Below are 18,848 nucleotides of genomic sequence, written 5' to 3'. Positions count from 1 at the left end.
AACCCCAAAGCCCACCAGCTTTGTGAAGCTCGCAGGCAGCTCAGTGAGCATTGCCCTTGGATCAGTTTTCTGCTCAGGGCTGGGGGTCGTCTGCATGGAGGGCAGCTGTGCTGTAGCTGTAAGGCACTGACCCTTACAGCCCCCCTCCCCGTGCTAAAAAACACCACCAGCTACTATTTCCCACAGGATGGATGTGATTGCCTTCACTGTGCTGGGAGAAAATCACCGAGCAAAATCAGTGCACAGGGCTGCTCCTCCTGCAGCACTGCTGAGCCCCCGGCCTCCAACGCAACCTGCAGATGTGAGGCACAGCTCTCAGGATTGTAAAGGCACTGTGGCATCCTAAAAACCAGTTCTCAGCAGCCCTTGGGGTTGGTGCCCTCACGAAGTTGGGGTGACTCAGGCATTAGCAGGGTCCCCCGGTGGAAAAATCCTGCCCTCGTCTGAGTGCACGCCAGCCTCTCCCCATGGTTCTTCAGGCGGTTACGTGGGCAGATCTACGGGTCGGCTTCAGCCCTGTTTACAAGGCAGATAATCTGGGCTGCCTCTGCTGATCTGATTTAAATCAGACTCAAGAGGCTTGCCTCTAATCTGCAGCACCCTGGCACACGTCACCTCGTGAAGCCCGGGGCACTGCCCAGCTCCTGGCACGATGCTGCTGCATCTCCCCAGGGCACGGCCTGCATCAGCACGGGAGCACCCCAGGGCTGCCATGGAGTTTTAGGGCCAGGCATGCAGGTCTGCACCGACACAGGACCCTCCTGGGATGCACTCAGTGCCTCCACCCTGCCCTAGAAAGGTCTGCAGCACCCACGTGCTGCCCAGCACCCAGGGAAGGCGATTAGCAGGGTGCTAATTGCTAAAGCTGTCGGAGGCTTTCCTGGCAGCCACCCTAGGGGGTGCCCCACTGCCCCACGGGGCAGGGATGCTGCAGGGAAATGCCATCTCCGGGGGCTCAGCCCCTTCCCTGCAGTCTGAGGAGTGTGGCCTTGCCAGGCTGCAAGGCAGCACGCAGCTTTAATCCCGATCCATGCAGGCATGAGGTGCTGACGTGTGCAAGATGCCACACACGGGTTGCAAAATAGCCAGAGTCACAAGCTGCCACTCGGGCTTGTTACAAAAGCATGCAGGCATGCTCCCAGGTGAGATGGTCGTGCACATTCTGCCCTGTGATTCCAACGGGGAGCAGCCCGTGGCATGCAGAAACACAAAAAGAGGGGGGGTTCACCACCCTGACCCCGCTACGAGCAGCACCACGGCTTATACTGGGGTCCCTGGGAGCATCCTGTAAGCAGCACCCTGGTGACAGTGGGCAGGGGACATCCCAGGGAAGCGGGAGCCAGGATGAGAACCAGGAGCATCATGCAGGGAGAGGATGCAGGGATGGGGGTGACTGCAGCACGGTGCCTGCGGAGCAGCTGTGGGTAGATGTTCCCCGTCCCCCTCCTGGATTGTCACCTCGCTGCCAGCTGGGGTTGGGCAAGGACCACGTTTTGCTACTGGCAGAGTCATCCTGGCAGCTCCAATTAAAACTCTTCATGCTAACCTGGCTGATTTTTGCCTAAAGCGAGCTGCTCCTTCAGGCAATGCCCCGCGGCGGAGGGGAGGGTGCTGGCTGTTGGGAGGCTGCAGGTGGGGAAACTGAGGCACGGCGCTGCCAGGGACTCACGCAGCGAAGGGAGGTTTGTAGGGCACGGAGAGCAGCAGAATTCAAGTCTGCAAAAAGCCCCACTCAGCCCTCGCCCCGGCCAAGTGTCTCCTTGCAGGCTGCAAGAGGTCCTGCCTCGCTCCTGTGCTTTTGGAAAGCGTTTCCCTGGCTGTGTTTGCTGCATCCTACAGTGGCCCTCGTCCTTTCCTCCCTGCGCTGACCTGTCGCCCATCTGCCCTGCACCAGAATAGCAACAGAACAGGGTGAATCATTGCCACCAACAAGGTGGTGTTCACTTTGCCGGCAGGGGGAAAAAAAGAAGAAAAGGAAAATAATAAAAAATAATACAGAAAATCACCCCTGCGCACAAATGAGGGCTGGTGCAGCGGATTCACACAGGCTGTAAATAATATCCTCAGAGGAAAATAGGAAAGAGCCCGTGCTACTCCCCATCCCTGCTGGGGGCCAGGTTTCCCTGTGCTGGGGGATGGGGGATCGGGGTGGGGGGGGGGACAGCGGTGCTCAGGTCGAGCCCCTGGGGAGGATGAAACACCTGACAGCTCATCCCCTCCCACTCCCGGGGGGGGGGGGGGGGGGGGGGGGCAGTGACACCGATCCCAAAACAAGCTCTGCCCAGCCGAGGACGGGGATGGATGGATGCAGGGACGAAACGGGACAGGAGCGACGCGAGCTCCCTCCTCACTCACCAGAGCCAAATGATCCTCGGTCTGCCCGCACAGGAACGGGGAGAAAAGCGAGAGGCACCGTTAACCCGCAGCCCTCGCCCCCCGCCACGCACCCCGGCTGCTCGCGGGGAGGGGGCACGCGTCGTCGCACGCCGCTGTCCCTCGTGCAAACCCCGAGCGTGCGACGCTCAAAGGGAAACGCGAAGGGGAATCCTCCCAGCTCCCACCGCCACAGCTGGTGCCAAGCTCCCAGCAGTGCCACGCGGCCCTGCTCACCAGGTGGTGCATCAGCCCCTTGCCGCTCTGCGAGGTGATGACGCGCAGGTCTGGCTTGCGGCTGTTGGTGGCGAGCTGGGTGCTGTGGGGTGGAGGCGGAGGGGACTTGGCCGGGATGATCTTGCCCAGAGTGCTGCCGTTGGAGACGGGAAGGAGACCAGGGGAGGCACGGGCACTCACGTAGCCGTTGCCTGCGGGAGAACGGCCATGAGGAGGTGAAGGAGAGGTGATGGTGGAGACAAAAGCCGCCCTGGGGAAGGCAGTCCCGTGCCCCATGAGCTCCTCAACCCCGCTGCAGGCCTTGGCGGGGCAGCAGGGCCCTGTTGAGGTGGGTAATTACTCTCACGTTCGCTTCTGAAGCCACATTTTGGCAGCGGAGCTGAGGAAAGGGCCGTGGCCGAGAGGAAGTCCCAGAGCACCGATCCCCACCGCCCCTCTGAAGATCTGAGAGTCCCTCCTCCTCCTCCCGCTGCCCCACTTAAGGATTTCGTGTGCAAAAGAGGAGAAGGCATAAAAAAAAAATAAAAGAAGAAAGGGAAGGGAAAAAAAAAACATTTAAAAAGGAAAAGATTTGATGAACATCAGGAAAGGAATAAATTGGATCAGATTACTGTTCTGATGAGGGTTTTTTTTTTTTATATATGTTTTTTTTATTTTCATGAATAGGCCCCAAAGATAGAAAGGCGTTTAGCAATCACCAGGATTCAGCCCTCATATTCACTGCACGTTAGGCCAGGAAAAATAGGTCGCTGATTGCATTATTAATCACATCTACCACGGCTCTGCATCTGCATTTCAGCTGGCGGCGGCGACGTCGCAGCCGTGCCAGGTGCCCCCTGCCACCCCGAGCCATGCTGGGGATGGGGTGAACCTGGGGAGGGCACGGCCCCGACCCCAAACCCTGAGATGGGGCCAGAAAAGTTAAAACTTGATGCTCTCGTTGCTAAGATGGCACTGACTCCGATGTGTGCGTGCACGCAGCTCCTATGGCAACCGTACATTGAAGGTATGCTGCCAGGGGACTGCGGGCAGCAGGTGGGGTGGGGGGGGAGGGCACTGGTGCTATGGGGTTGGCACGGATGCCAACCGAGAGGAAAACGCATTGCCCCGTTCCTGCTGCGCTGGGCCCGGCCAGAACAACACGATGCTGCTCTGCATGGGGAGAAAGCACAGATGCAAAAGCTTAAAAGCCTAAAAACGCTCAAATTCCGGGAGGGCAACGGCTGCAGGGATGGGCACAGGGTGCCTCCCCCCGGCTGCAAGGTGATGCTGTCTGCATCGCTGCAGAATCCGGCCCGCAGCCACCCGTGGCTGATGAGTCAGAGGCTGCAGGTGACCTCGGCGCCGCAGAGCGTGCGAGGAAAGCAGAGGACAGGAGGAGGAGACCCCCCCAGAAGCCCCCTGAGCTCCGGTACCGGGGCAGGGAGCCCCACGGTTGGGGGGGATTGGGGGGGATTGGGGGGGGGGCAGGCCGTCCCCACTCTTCACGCCCGTTTCCTGGAGCGGCGGCAGGAACGCGGGGAATGCTGCGGTGCTGCGGTGACGTCAATGCTGACATTCAGCGGCTCTGCCAAGCTCCGCTCTGCCACGGCTGCTCCACAACAGCTGACGTGGGGGTGGCGGGTGGCTTTGGGGGGCAGCGGGGTGGGGGTACAGCACCACAGCCCCCCCTCCCCCCCCCCCCCCCCCACCCCCCTCCTCCCTCCCTCTCCCCCGGCAGGAGCTGTCTCATCCCCACGCGGGATGGCAGAACGGCAGTTTGGGTTTGGTTGGGGTTATGCCAAAACGCCACGCTTCTCCCGAGCGCTGTGGGATGGCAAAGACACCGTCACCAAAAGGGACAGTTGGGGCGTGGGGCTCTGCTCGCCTGGGACAGCAGGTGCCAGGGGATGTGTGTTGGCTGACCCACGCTTCAGGCAGCGGTGGCAAGCCGCGGGCAGGAGGCATTATTAGCTCATTTTATAGCCAGGGAGCTAAGCCACGCGGTTTGAGTTAACGCTGGGGCTCTCACAGTGGAAAGGGGCTTTAATGAGCTTTTTTCCTTGCTGTAAAGTTCCTTTATAGGGCCCAAGTGCACGGAGGAGCCAGGTGTTAAGGGGGTCAGCTGAGGAGCGGGTTTCAGCTTGGGGTGCTAAAGGAAGGGATGCCCAAATCAGGTCCTCTTTTGGCCGCCAAGAGACAAAGCTCCTCGGTTTGTGGCTCTCCCGAAGAGCAAGGACAGACCTCAGAGCCATGAAACTCATCACCTCCCTGTATCTCTGGAGGAACACTGCAGAGGGGCTGGCCTGAAGCATCTCTGGCAAAGCTTCTCGCTGCCAAACCCTCCTTAGCACTTCTCCGTCCACCAAGTGTGTTGGGTTGCAAGGAAAACACAAATTCCTGCGTTATTTATGGGAAAGGGAGGCACAGAAGAGTGAAGAGAGCCCAATCTGAGAGTGCCAGCCCCACACCACCCCTCACTTACCCACAGGGCTTGGGCAGGCTCCGTTGGTGTTGTTCAGGTCGCCTCCAAGCATCGCCCCTACAAAGCAACCAGAAACACAAGGTCAGGGCAGCTCAGGGCCACGCCGAGCATCGCTCCTGGGGGAGGAAGGAGGGAGGAAGGCAAGAGGAAAATCAGCAGTGCTGCATTCCCGGTGAGAAAGTCCTGGGCAAAATGAGCAGCATTCCTGGTGATCAGGTTTGGAAACAATATCCAGGCAGATCCGTTTCCTTTGGGCAGCAGCCAGGCGGCACAGGGGCCTGGTCCAAAGCACACGGCTTGGAAAACACTGTGGCTATTTTGTTCCAAGCCTTCTGGAGGTACACAGGGACTGTGCTGCGGGGAAATGAGCCCCAACAGCAGAGCGTGAAACACTATCCACCCTGTTAACGTTTGCACCCAATGGAAACCATTCCTGAGCTGCTGCAACGCTGCCTCCCATGGCTCTGCTGCACAAAGGCAAGCTCTGGGAAAAGCAGAGCAGAGGCCTCAGGATGCCCCAAAAAAAACCCAGCTCCCTCACCCCAGAGACAGGAAACTGCCTGCAGCCACTGCTGTCAAAGCAGTGCTCAGGGTGGCAGCAAGCCCCTGAAAGCAGAAGTGCTGGAGCATCGCTGTGCAAGGAAGGCATTCGTTCCCCACGTGAAAGCAGGACCGTGGGTGTTGTGGTGCCAAAAACACAGCTTGGCAAAAGGGAACTGAGTCCCTAGAGCGTGGCAAGCAATACGCTCCCTTCAGGGGATGGGGGTGCAAAGCAGGGGCCTGGCCGTGCTGAAGTCCTCGAGCAGACAGCAGCCGAGCAAGCTCCGTGCCAGCACTGCCTCTGCTTTGGAGACAATAACTCAGCTCTCTGCTCTCCTCTTGACTGCATTGTTAAAATATATATATATATATATATATATGTATAAAAGAAATAAGCTTGTCTCACATGCAAAGGCCTGGCTCCTATAAACAGGATTTCTTCCGTGTCCCAGGCAGTGAGTGAATGAAACGCAGATGGTTGCACTTGGAACACCTCAGTGCTCTCAACCACAAAATTATCCCCCCTTGAAACAAATGTTTCGTGAGCTGGATGGAAACTGCAAGCGCCGAGAGGGCTCTGCCTTACAGCAAAGCCTCTTTTTTTTCCCTGCAGAGGCCAGCAAGAGGGCAGGGGTGATGCCTACAGACAGAGCCACGGTGTGGGAGGGAGATGCTGCTCTTTGGGACCAGCAAAAAGATCCCTTTTCCTCTGAAGCCCCGGGCCCTGCTCCTCCATTCAGAGAGCCTGAGCAGCCACACCACCACCGCCTCTGCCATTTGCAGCCCAAACGACTTTTGCAGACCATCTGCAAGGACCAAAATAGCAGGCAGGGGCTTTCTGCGTGCTATTATTACTTATGATGGCACCGCGGGAGAGCCGGGCTGCGGTCACATGTCCCCCTCGCTGCAGGGAACATGGGTGACAAGAGCTTTTCCCCAACCTGCTCTCACCACCCCACACCAGTCCCTGCTGGAAAGGACCACTCCTAGGATCTGTCAGCAGATCTGAGTGAGTAATGGCTCAGCGATCAACTGCAGCCACTGCAGGCCGAGGCAAAAAATAAAAAAGCCTTTTTAGGCAGCGGTCCCACGTCCCTGGGATGCTAGCAGCCAGCCCTGGGCTGGGAACACCAGCGGGTGACTCAGCCCCTAGCACTGCCTGGTGCAAAATATCCTGATCTGGAAAAGCAAGGGTGCTCCCTGGGTGGGGAGCGGTCACTTTGAGCCCTGGCCTTGTGGCAGAGGGAGTGTAGGACCACTCACCCGCACTGGCTGGCCGCTGTGGCAGCCCTGGGGACACGGTGTTCCTCTGCAGTGCTGGCTGCTGCGGTGAGAGGAGTCGGGGGTCGGTCAGGGACGAGGTCACCAGGGACTGGGTCACCAGCGAGCTGCCCGGGCTGCTGAACTGCAGCGTGTTCTGGTTGGTCACGGGAACCGTCACCGGCATGGCAAAGTTTGGCGTGGGTACTGCGGACTGAAGAGAGAGAGCAGGAGGTGAAAGGGAGCAGGCAGACGGAGGCGTTCACTTCGCAGGCTCCCTGCAAGGGGGGACAGATCCTGCCTGGGATGGGCAGCACTGTCCCATGGCTGCAGTGGAGTCAGTGTGGCCACCCTGAGTCCCCACAGTGCTGCGTTCCCATCCGTGTTGGGCAACGCTGTACCCATCCGTCCCTGCATCTTTGGGCAGCACCAGCACAGGAGCAGACAGACCCCTGTGGGCATCAAAGAGGGGAGCAGTGCTGTGAGTGCCCCTTGGAGCACTGGCACTGCCCTCTGTCCCTCTGCAGAGCAGCACTGAGCCCCAGGGATGGGCTCGCACCGCCCCGTGCCCTCCAGGTGACACTGAATTCTGCCCATCCACCCCTGGGAGCTGTGGGGCAGGAGGAGGAGGTGACCTGATGGGAGCAGGAGGACGGCTCAAGCCCTATCCTTGTCCACAGGTCGAGGACCAGCTTCACCTACCAGCGTCCCCGCAGGAACCAGACTCACCGTGATTATCCCATCAGCCTTTCTTATGTCACTGATTTGCTCTTCATTAACAGGACCAGGCACCTGCTTAGAGGCTTTAGCAGGGGCTTTGCTAAAATCCCACTTTAATTTGCCACGGGCTGGGAAGGCAGAGCACCCAGTGCCACCGGGCAACACCCACCATCCCCACCAAACACACCAGCAGGGGTGGAGGGAGCTGAGTACCCAGCATCACAGTGCTATGGGGAGCTGCTCCTGATGGGTGAATTCCTTTAAGGGGTGAGGAGAGGAGGAAAGAAGGGACAGTGCTCACCCAGCTCGCTGTTGGAAACCCTCCCACCCGCAGCTCAAGGGCATCCTGTCCTTCAGAGATCCTGTGGCCCCGAGCTGGCACTGCAGCACGGCTCCGAGGGCTCTGGGGACTGGCATGTCCCCTCCCAGGGCAGTACAAGCCTTAACACAGCCCTGGCCTTACAAATCATAATCATAAAACAACAACAACAAAAAAAAAAAAGGTGGGGGGCCACGGGATGCCTGGCAGGTTTTTCATCAGGTGTGCGAACGGCGTGGCAGCGTTGTGCAATAAATCACTGTGAGCATGTGTGTGTGCCTTCCCTGAAGGGGGGAGGAAGAGCAAACCCACAGCATCGCATCCTCAGCGACACCAGGGGGGCTGAGATATCGACCAGAGTGCAGCATCCAGCCCCTGCACCTCCCCCTGCTGCCAGGCCAGCGTGCAACTGGGACCCAGCATCAGTGCCTGGGGGCAGCTGGGGACCAGACTGTCAGGACACACTCACACCTCAATCCAAAAATCTGGGCAGAAGATGCACACATCAGCCAAGCCCCAATTCCATCGAAAGCCATTGCAAACACGCCCCGAGAGCAGAGGCCTCTCCGTTAGTGAACAAGGCTGCCGTTAGCTAACGAGCCTGGTTAGTTCTCATCACACACACAAAATAAAAACCACTCCAGCTGGTTAAAAAGGAGAAGCATCGCCTTCAACCGCACACGCTCCGCTGGAACTGCTCCATCCCCACTGCACACAAAAGGGGGTTTAGTTGGGGAGCCCAGCACCCGAATGCCCCCTGCCCAAAACCACAGGCAGGCCAGGGGGCTGCGAGGAGCTGGGTGCACACAGCTGTGCCTCCACCCCATGCAAGCCCTGGTGGGGTCAAAACCTTTTCCCTAAAGAGCGAGTGCCACCGAGGCAAAACACCTCAGCTCTGCAAGCTGAGTCAGCAAAACCAAAGGGGGATGGATTTCAAGACCCAATTTTCTCGAAAAGCCCGAATTTTTAACCTGTGTGGGCTTGCAAAGTGCAGAAGGGCAGGTATCTCTTCTCTTTTTTTTTAAAGGGGGGGGGGAAGGGGGCTGTGTCATTTCCTAACGCCGCATCCAGCCCTCGAGTATTAGCCTTTCTGTTCCCAGCAGCATTAATGATGGCTGCAGTGACACGGGGCTAATCCCACCGAAGGAGGTTTGCCTGCACCAACAGCCCTCGCTCCCACTGCTAACAACTAATTTGACACGCGTTCCCCCTCCTGTCTTCTGACACAAATCCCTTCCAGCGCTGTCCTGATGCCACCCCGCTGACGGGCCCGGGATCACGGGCTAAAACCTCACTGGATTTCTGCCATGGCCACCAGCTGCCCTGAGGGCTTGATGGATTTGGGTGGAATTAAGGCAGAATGGCCCAAAGTGGGCTGACCCGGTGCCTCTCCCTGCTGGCTTGCAAGGGCCTGGGGCTCTTAACTCAGGGAAAAACCCTTCTGGGGGCCAAAGGGGGGCCGAGGAGGCTCAAATCCAGTACTCATAGCCAAGGGGAGGAGGCAGCCCTGACCCAGAGCCCAGAGATGCCGGAGCCGGATAGGACGAGTCGCCCAGGGGCTGCTCCCACTTCTCCAGATGGGAAACCAGAGGGTCCCTATGAGGCTCCTGGTGCTGCTTCTCCCAGTGCCACTTTCCCCTTTTTCTCCCCCACTTTCCTGCCCCTCTGGGTGCATTCAGGGCCCTGGATCCCATGGCACAGCACGGCTCCGAAGCAAAGCCATGCAAGGCCCCCCCCCCAGTCACCCAGAGGCAGCCGGGGTGGGAGGGGCTGCAGGCCACCAGCTACTCACTGCGAGCCGGTAACTCTGCATCATTTTATCAAACTCCTCATCAATCTTTTTATATTTCTCCTCCGTCTGCGGGGTCAGTGCAAACACTTCATCCCCTTCCGGGCTTTCGCACTCCCTGTGCTTCTTGTTCAGCGCCTGTGTTGACGTGTGGGGTTGGGGGAGAGGAAGGGGGGGTGGGGGGGGTGTTGGGGAGGGGGGAGATCGAACAGAAGAAAAACAAAACAAAAAGAACAAATAATGAAGGCTTTCTGGCCACGGGGCAGGTACTTACACCGTATCGTTTGAACAGGATATCCAGATCCTCGCTGCCTTTACGGTATTTATCCTCCATCAAGGGGCTCTGGTCTATGGAGTCATCTCCGTCGGGCTCCGGGCTGTCACAGCCGTTAAAACCTTTCTTTCTTAACGTCTGAAAACACAATCGGGACAGTTTGAGACCTGGGACTGGTGGATGCCCCTGCAGCACAGCGGCAGGACTGGTCCTGGCACACGTGTGCACCAAGGTGGTGTGATACGATAAGGATGGACGGACAGACAGATGGACGGAGGGAGGGAGGAAGCCCTGGATCTCAAAAGTGACGAATTTGGACCCGTACGAGCTCAGATGTGTTTTTCTGTCACCTCCAGGCACCGCAGTGACGAGGAGGGGAGATGAACCCCAAGCACGGGACGTGCTCTCCTTCTACAAGTAACATATAACACATTATGGCACAGAGGAAACAAAGCCAGAAAGCAGGCACGGCTCCTGGGTACTGTGCTCCCGCGTGCAGGAGCTGCTGGCTGCACGGTGGGATGGGAGCTCAGCAAAAAAAAACCAATAAACCCAAGCAGGGTTTTGGGCAAAACGTCCCTCTCTTTGCACGCAGTGGCCAATTTGCAGATTGCACACCACGCATGCCCATTTAATCATTTTATTTTCAAAATACCAAAAGCAATTAGGCGTTATTACGGAACCACCGCTTGCCAATTTCTTCTTCTTTTTTTTTTTTTCTTTTCTTTTTTTTTGAAAGTCAAAGCTACAGAATTTCCTGGAATTCTGGATCCCTTTTCATGCCAAATTCATCAGCGGGGGGGGGGGGAAATAAAGGCCTTGACAATCCTCCTTCTCGTCTTCCTAAACAGCAATAAACATCCCTGCTTCGAGGCCAAAACATCCTGGAGCTGCTCTGCTCTACCTGGAGCCATATGGGCGGTGTGACTTCCCCAGCAGCTGTTTTCCAACTACTCCAACCCCAGCAAGCTCAGCTCCCTCCAGCTGAAACCCCTCAGCATTTTTGCACCCGTGCTCCCACTTTCTACATCCAGTTTCACCCTCCTCCTCTGGATTTCACCCTTATCCAACGCTGCACGCGAAGGAGGCGTGATTCTGTGTGTCAAACCCCACGTGGTGTTGCCATACCCCCAGATCCTGCTCATTGGTGTCGTGTGTTTCCTCTTTACCCAGCGGGGAAAGCAGGGGCAGCTCCAGCACAGTGCACTCCCATCAGCACAGCTGGGAGAGCGTGCAATCCATGCTGCCCAGGCACCAGTGCTGGGGCCCAACACAAATCCTTGCCCCAAACCTTTTGTTTCACCGATGCAGATGGAAAGTAGAGCCTCCCTCCTTGCTTAAAATAAGAGATTTTCCTTCCCCCCCCCTCTCTTTCAGAGGCAAAGTGGAAAACATTGTTCCATGAGCCATGGAAGCAATGAAGCTGTGTTTCCTACAGATGCGTGCAACAGGAGTTGCTCTGGGGAGACTCTCTGGTGTCCAATAAGGGGCTGTGTTCACGCTGCGGTGTTTCTCCTTGCTGGCATCGCGGCCAGCTGTCCCACCCATCCTCTGAATTTCTTCACCTTAGAAAGATTTCGAAGGACAAAATCACGGTGAGAACATCACATCACCAAAAATAAAAATGCCCTTTCCTGGTCCTGTCTGGTGGTTGCTCACCAGTCCAGGAGGAGGTTTTAACCCGAGGAGGGTGGGAGAGAGCAGCAGGAAACCCGGAGCATGTGAGAGGAAGCGAAGCTCGGCCAGGATGCGGCCGACTTCCCTTAAAGGAGGGCGGCTGTGATCTAAACAACTCCTGACTTTGGGGAAGGATGGAAAGGAACGGGACGCGGTGCCCCAGCACCTCCTGCAGCAAGGGAAGGGGGGCAGTGGGGCAGGAGCCAGCCCCGCTGCTCAACACAACCACGGAAAGCAGAGGATGGGCTGCCTGAGCTGGAGCATCCCGGTCCCCACAGCCCTGCCCCGTCCTCGTCCCTCACCGGGAGCTGGCACATCAGCCGGGCTTCGGGAAACAAGAAGCGACAGCGAGGAGCAAAGCCGGCGTGATCCGCAGCCAGGCACGCACGTGGCACTCAGCGTGCCTGTCTGAGGCCTCAGCCTGGCCCCGCGATTAAAGACCCCCCCCCCCCCCTTTGCCCCCTCCCCTTCTCCCCCTCACTGCAGTCAGAGAGATTTTCTCGGACTTAAAAGCTTGCAGCAGTCAGGACTGGGCTAGGCAGGGAGCAGTAGGGCCCAAACCCCTCCCGAGGCACTGAGTGCCTCACCCCGAGAGCTCAGCCTCACTGCTAAAAGCAAGACCCCGTTGGCCAGGCCTGGGTCACCCCCTCCTCACACCCCTAAGGTGCTGCTGGAGGCACACAGGGCCGTGTTCCTCCTGTAGGAACGGGACACGAGTGTCACATGGAGGCAGCAGCTCCTCCAGCCACCCCAACACCTCTAACAAATGCAGACCTCACCATCAGCTTTACCCTTTGCCTGTGGGGCAAAGCAGGATCCCATCCCCACCGCTGTGCCCAAGCCTCCCACCACAACCTAAACCTCCAAGGAGAAGTCACGATGCGAAGATCCTGAGACGTCAAGAACCTGCACAGAACTGGGGCTCCCTGACCCAGTCTGAGTGCGGCCAACTCCACAATTCAGAAGGGGTTTGAAACAGAAAACAGAGACGTCCTGGAGCAGTCCAAGCCCTGTTGCACGCAGGGAGAAGGGGTGAGGACGGATGCCTGAGTGGCTTTGAACCCGCCTGAACAGGATCTCGGAGCAGATGACAGCAGCTCTGCTGGCGAGACACGCCGAGCCTCAGCTCCTCTCCTCACCATCCTCCAGTGTCCTTCCGCTTCCCATGTTCCCCTCTCCAGCTTTGGATGCAGATTCATCTTTTCATGTGGTGCAAACACAGCATTTCTTTGGGTGCCAAGGACTGCGTGTAACTCGTCGGCTTGGGAGTGTTTGCATCTTGGACCATAAGGGAACAGAGAACGCTGCCCAAAATGTTTATGGTATTTTTAGGCTGAGGCAAATCTGTTCAATGCCTCAAGCTCCAGTATGAGCATCCTGGGGAGGCTGGGCAAGGTTGCACCACTGAGTGAGGCAGGGAACTGTGGCTGTGAAATGCAGTAACCACGGTGCACGGGGTCCTATCTTTCCCAGGATAAGGCTAATACCAATGCAATAACACCCAGAAAAGGTGTTGTGAGCGATGTAGGAAGGTCTGCAAAGGCTCATGGAGCAGGCAGGCACTTGTTGGCTGCTCGGTGCTGAGCAGGAGTGCAGAGAACAAGCAGACACTCATTCAAAGCGCTCATAAAAATGCCATCAAAAAAACCCACCCTAAAAAAAGTCGGATTTGTTGAGCTAGGTTGTGGGGTTGCCTTTCTTTTGTTTTTTTCCCCTTCATGAAATCGAAGCTTGAGCACACTGCCTGAGGTTGCTGAATTGCACCAGAGCTCTTCAAAGGCAGAAAGAGCAGATCCAAGTGGCAGGAGAGGACCGTCTGCAGCCTCCTCGCCGTGCAAGCCCCAAATGACTAACGGTTCCACGGGTGCTAATTGATGCCCGCCCATAATGTCAATAATTACCCAGGCAGCCCTCACATTTGTCTGAATTTGCCCATGCATAAAGGGAGCTGCCCACACACGGCTTGCAGCCCGGGAGTGACACACGCGTGGTTCTGTCACAGCATCGCCACGGTGTGGCTGGGGAGCCCAGCCAGCATCCTGAGCTCCAGCACGGTGACACGGGGACGAGGAGGACGTGGTGGGGACAAACAGAGAGGGCTTGCCAAGAGCAGCCTGAGAGGATGCTGGCTTGGAGGATGCAGGGTGGGTGCCCTCGGCTTCAGCGAGGGTTGGACACCGTGCCTTTGTCATCCCCGCCACGGAGATGGGTGAATCAGGATTCACAACATGCATCTCAATCAAGCCAGCTGGAGGCAGGCCGTGCTTTGAGCAGGGATCAGAGGAGGGGCACTCAAAGCCCCCCCCCACCCCACCCCAAGCCTGAATCATTCAGTCCCTGGTGCCTCCAAACCCCAACCCGGTTTGCCTGGCCCACAAAGCCACAGCGCACCTCCATTTTACAGCATCAAACCAGCACGTAACTCCAGATGGCTTCCAATGCCATCACTCAGAACTGACCATTTTTACAACCTGGACCAAAAAAGATGCAAAATCAGCCTGGTGTCGGAGGTCTGCTCACTCCCCTTACACCCTCCCCAGCCCCCTCCTAACCCCAGCCCTACTGCGGGGGGACGTGGCCTCACCTCAATGATGTCCGCATTGGTCCGGCTCTCGTGGGGCTCGTTGTACTCAGTGTATTTGAGCAGCACCTTGTCCATGTCGGTGCTGGCATACTGGAACAGCTTGTTGGAGTGGTTGAAAATGATCAGGGCGATCTCGCAGTCGCACAGCACGCTCAGCTCGTATGCTTTCTTCATCAAGCCAAACTTGCGCTTGGTGAAGGTCACCTGGAAGCAAGCAGAAAGGATTTGGGATGAACGCTGGAGAAGCCAAAGGAAGGGAACGACAGGAGGACACCTCTTGTATTCAGCTTCCCCAAGTGGACAACAATCCTGAGCTTACTCCTCTCCCACCTCCCTCTCCTGCACGGCCCAACAGATTTGTGCTGATGCCTATTTTGGGCTCGCGAGGCAGACACTTCACAAGCGAGGAGATGATTATCAGCACTGGAAATTGCGTATTGCCAAATCAAGAGAAAATAAATTTCAGCAAAATCCCCAGCAGAGCTACCATCTGTCCGGGGGCTGCGGGTGGCTGGGGGGTTTTAAGTTGAACATTCTTGCAGCGTGGAGCTCTTCCTCGATCACCGCAGCAGTTTGGATGTCACCAGACCCTAGCACGGGAAGCACACATGTGAAAAGCAGCTTTGTGCCCAAGGGGCCAGGGGGCAACATGTCACACCTGCTAGCACTGTTTCCTGCTCTCCTGGTACCTTGCACGGGCACTGAACATCTCACAGAGGGAGAGCTGTGCATCAGGAGGTGGCCATGGATGGGGCAGGGTGCAGGCTCCAAACCCAAGCGATTCCCAGTCTGCATCAATCCCCAGCAGCATGCAGCTGGCTGGAGGGGCCGCTTTGGGGCTCCCCATCCCAATCACATCACCTGTGGATGCTCCAGGTGACCACAAGCAGCTGCTGAATTCCCCCACACCCCCAAGTGGAGGAAGGTGCAACGCTTGCTCAGTTGCTCTCTTGACAAAAAGCAAAAGGAAAGGAACACAGAGGCACGGAGGGGAGGTTCCCACGCTGCTCCAAGTGTGGGTGAAGCAGCGCGCTGGGGCACAGGCAGCCATCAGCTGTGACACCCTGCGGTGCTGGAAGCTGCTCCCTTGCTGCCCGTGTGCAGGGTGAGGCTCAATCCCACTTAGGACCACAGAAAGAGCACTGATCTTGAAGCTGAGCAGCTCCAGCCTGAGGTGTGGAGGGAGGAGGAGTACAATGAGCTCAGCAGTGCCGCAGCAGCTGAGCCTGAGCTTCCCAGGGCATCACAGCCCAGCGTGCACCCAGTGACCTGCAAGGGCGCAGCCCGTGCCTCCCCATCCCCACTGCTGGGGCTGGAGCACTTCTCATCCCTCCCAGCCATCTCCTGGAGATGATTAAGCAGTAACGAGATTGGGCTCTAATCACCTCACCCGCTGCTCCCCGCCATGTGCATCACTCGCCCCCAGCTCAAAGTGCAAGCTCACGTGGCCAGCGGGCACCCTGCTGCCCTGCATCACCCAGGGGGGCCGAAACCACCGAGTGCTGGGGGCTGCCCTGGAGCAGCTCAGAATCCCCTCAGCTCTGAGATCACTCGCTCTGAAGGAAGCAGCAAGCTGAGCAGTGATGGGCAGACCCAAGCACCACAGGATCCCCATCCCTCAGACAACGAGAGGATGTTTCCACTCCAGGGACACGGCACAGAAGTGACCTTTTTTCTTGGTGCCCACAGCAGAGAAAAGAACAGATCTGCCTTTTAACCAGCCCTATCACGAAAGGATTGGCAACCTGCGCCCTACACATCCACCAGCTGCAGGGCAGAGAAACCCCAAACCCCACCACGCTGTGCAATGGGGCTGGGAACACACGTGGGCACGCGCCCCATCTCAAAGAATTAACCTTATAAGTCTAAGAGGGTAATCAAATCTCATGCTTCAGGGCATAAGCCGATCACCAAAGGGGTCAGGAAGGAATTACTGCCCCACACAGTCCTACACTACCAGGGGATTTTTGCCTTTCCACTGATGCAGACCATATTGGTCATTGCCAGAGTCAGCAGCCTGGCCCTGAAGGACTGATGGTCTGATCTGTTCTGGCAAATCCTCTCCAGTAATTCCCCTAATGACATTAGAGACTCTTACTTGCTTTCCTCCCCTGGGTTTGGCTTCTGCTGTAATCCCGGTCCCCTCCGCACAGACTCGCGCTCCCCGAGCCGTAAAGATGACTGCTGCTGGACCAGGAGAGCACATCCACAGCAGTGAGGCTCTGCGGGTGGCCCCTCCGTTTCCAGCATCCCCCAGCCACAATATTCCCATCTCCAGATGGAATATCTGCATTGGGAGAGCAGTGAGCCGGAGCCAAGACTGCCAGCCCAGGGACCTGAGGCTCGCAGCGCATCTGAGACTGCGTGGGAAAGGGCTGCGGACCCCTGCACCACGGCTCCAAACATCTCCCGCTGCCTTGGCTGCTGGTGCTGGCACTGAGATGCTGCTTTCCCATCCTGAAGGCTTTATACAACACCGCCAGCTCCAGCGTGACCACAGATTTTCTGTTTGCTGCAGCTCCCAGCATGGGCTGGGTGTGTGCGTGCAGCACCGTGCTCCCCAGCACATCCCCAAGATAACACAGCCCAGCTTCTTTAACAACCCCCAAAGCTGTGCTTGCTGCAGAAAAGAGCAGTGCCACGAGCACTTTAAAACACTTCACGCCCATCCTGTCCCCTTAACCACCAAATAACAGAGCAAATCTGCAATGCCCTATGGTTTGGCTGAAATAGTGTCCTGCTGTCTCCCACTTCTCAAGCAATAGGGACAGACACCACGGTTTGGCTTTTCCTGGAGTTAAAATGGTAGAAAAGTGCAGCAGGACATGCACTCCTCCACGTCCTGGGGAAATGAAACAGTGGAGCAACCGCAGAGCGAAGCTGCTCCAGCAAAGCGCTGCTGCTCTGCAGCTTGAGCTCAGCAAGATTAAAACTAGGGGAAAAAATGATGTATTTTTTTCCCTGGGAGATGCATGGATGCGTTTATCCACACATGCACACACACACACACACACACACACACACACACACGTGTGTCAACAGCTCGGCATCAGCGTGGTGAAAATCTGGCACGAGGAGGAAAGAACCCAGGACACATGTTAGCTCCCCATTGAAACAATTAAAATTCCTTTGGGTTGCAAACGTTCAGAAAAAAAACAGAGCCTTGTTGTGGCTGCCTTTCATTGGAAAAACCTTGTGGAAAACGTCAAAGGAAATATATTTCTTGCAAGAGAAGAGGGAGCTGAGTGGGGAAGGGCTTCAGTCAGAGCAGCTCTGCGATCGGTGTAGGAAAACAGAGCGGTCTGCTGGGCCTGGGGCAGCTGCCCCCCCCCGGGGCTAAGTGTAAGGTGTGAGGTTAACAGAATGAATAACAGCAAATGGTATTATAGCCGAGATATTTTATAGATGGTACAGTTAGATAGATCATCGTGATAGAAAAGAGACAATCGAAATAAAGGGGAAAAAAATACTCATCCGTGTCCCAGTCTCACCAGAAGAAACTCCGAAGGAGTGATCTCCAAAATAGAGATCCTTCCCCAGTGCTGGTCAGCTCTTAAATGGGGTCTAGGAGATGTGGAGTCAGACTCCGCCCCTTTTGGTCACACAGGTGAGTGAGGTCTATAGGAGATGTGGAGTCAGACTCCGCCCCTTTTGGTCACACAGGTGAGTGAGGTCTATAGGAGATGTGGAGTCAGACTCCGCCCCTTTTGGTCACACAGGTGAACTGCCTTCACCTGTGCTCCCACGGCTGACTCAGGTGATCCATCAGTGGCTCAGGCCACGATTCAACAGTTCCCATGCGCTTAGTATTATGGGCTGGGAGAGAAAAGCAGAGCTTGGCCCAAAGTGGTGCAACTGAGGTGTTGATGGGATTCTCAAACGATGTGAAAATGGGTATAATGGGGGTGGGGATGGGGGAGGGGGGGACTCACCTGGCGGTTCCGCTCATCTGTGATCCGCTGGATCTGGATCTTTTTCCTCCCCATCTTCTGCTCAGGAGATCCTCACCGCAGCAGCACAGCGTCGCTCAGGGGTTGTGCGAGAGGAACCCCCTTTTAAAATGTTCTCATGAAAAATGTGTGTGTGTGTGTGTGTGGAGGGGGGGGGGGTGTGGAGGAAGAGGGAGCGATGAAAAACTGAGGAAAACCAAAGGAAAAGGAGCTTGGATGCTCAGTTCATGGCACCCTCCGGCGAGTCCAGTGGGGCTGAGCCATCAGAAACCTGCAGAGACAGAGGCAGAGGTGAGATGCAAGCTCACAGTTGTGGGGGTGGCACCCCATCCCTCCCCATCTCGGGGAACACCACAGTTTGCCATCACTGCCATCCTCCTGGGACACCTTTTTTCTCCCCTTAATAAAGCCATGAGCAGCCGAGTGGTTGGTGATCAGCTCAGGCAATTTAAATCCATCTCCACTTCCCGCATTCATCTCCAATGTCGAATTTGAAAACGCTTTTATTTGATTACTCATTACCAAAACCTAATTCTTAAGGGCAGGGGGGGAGGAGGATGGGGAAGGAAGCTGGGACACGGCACCCTAAGGAACACAGCACCCCCAGCCCCATTTTTCAGCGTGAAGGTTGGGACAGGGCAGCAGAAGCACTGAGTGTCCT

General features: G+C 56.8%; 1 protein-coding gene across 1 annotated transcript in view; it reads right to left on the bottom strand.

Moving 5' to 3' along the window:
- Window positions 1–18,311, bottom strand: part of MEF2D (myocyte enhancer factor 2D) — a 22,106-nt gene extending 3,795 nt beyond the window's left edge. Inside the window, 7 exon segments of the mRNA XM_065749024.1 lie at window positions 2,356–2,376; window positions 2,611–2,801; window positions 5,075–5,131; window positions 6,878–7,088; window positions 9,977–10,114; window positions 14,238–14,441; window positions 18,170–18,311. Coding sequence (XP_065605096.1) covers window positions 2,356–2,376; window positions 2,611–2,801; window positions 5,075–5,131; window positions 6,878–7,088; window positions 9,977–10,114; window positions 14,238–14,441; window positions 18,170–18,223 — 876 coding nt within the window. The 5' untranslated portion in view covers window positions 18,224–18,311.
- Between the last annotated feature and the right edge of the window lie 537 nt (window positions 18,312–18,848).

The sequence above is a fragment of the Cyrtonyx montezumae genome, unplaced genomic scaffold, assembly GCF_038088225.1.
Source record: "Cyrtonyx montezumae isolate F1298 unplaced genomic scaffold, pur_monq_1.0 scaffold_57, whole genome shotgun sequence".
Lineage (NCBI taxonomy): Eukaryota > Metazoa > Chordata > Aves > Galliformes > Odontophoridae > Cyrtonyx > Cyrtonyx montezumae.
This window is presented reverse-complemented; position numbering and strand designations above follow the sequence as displayed.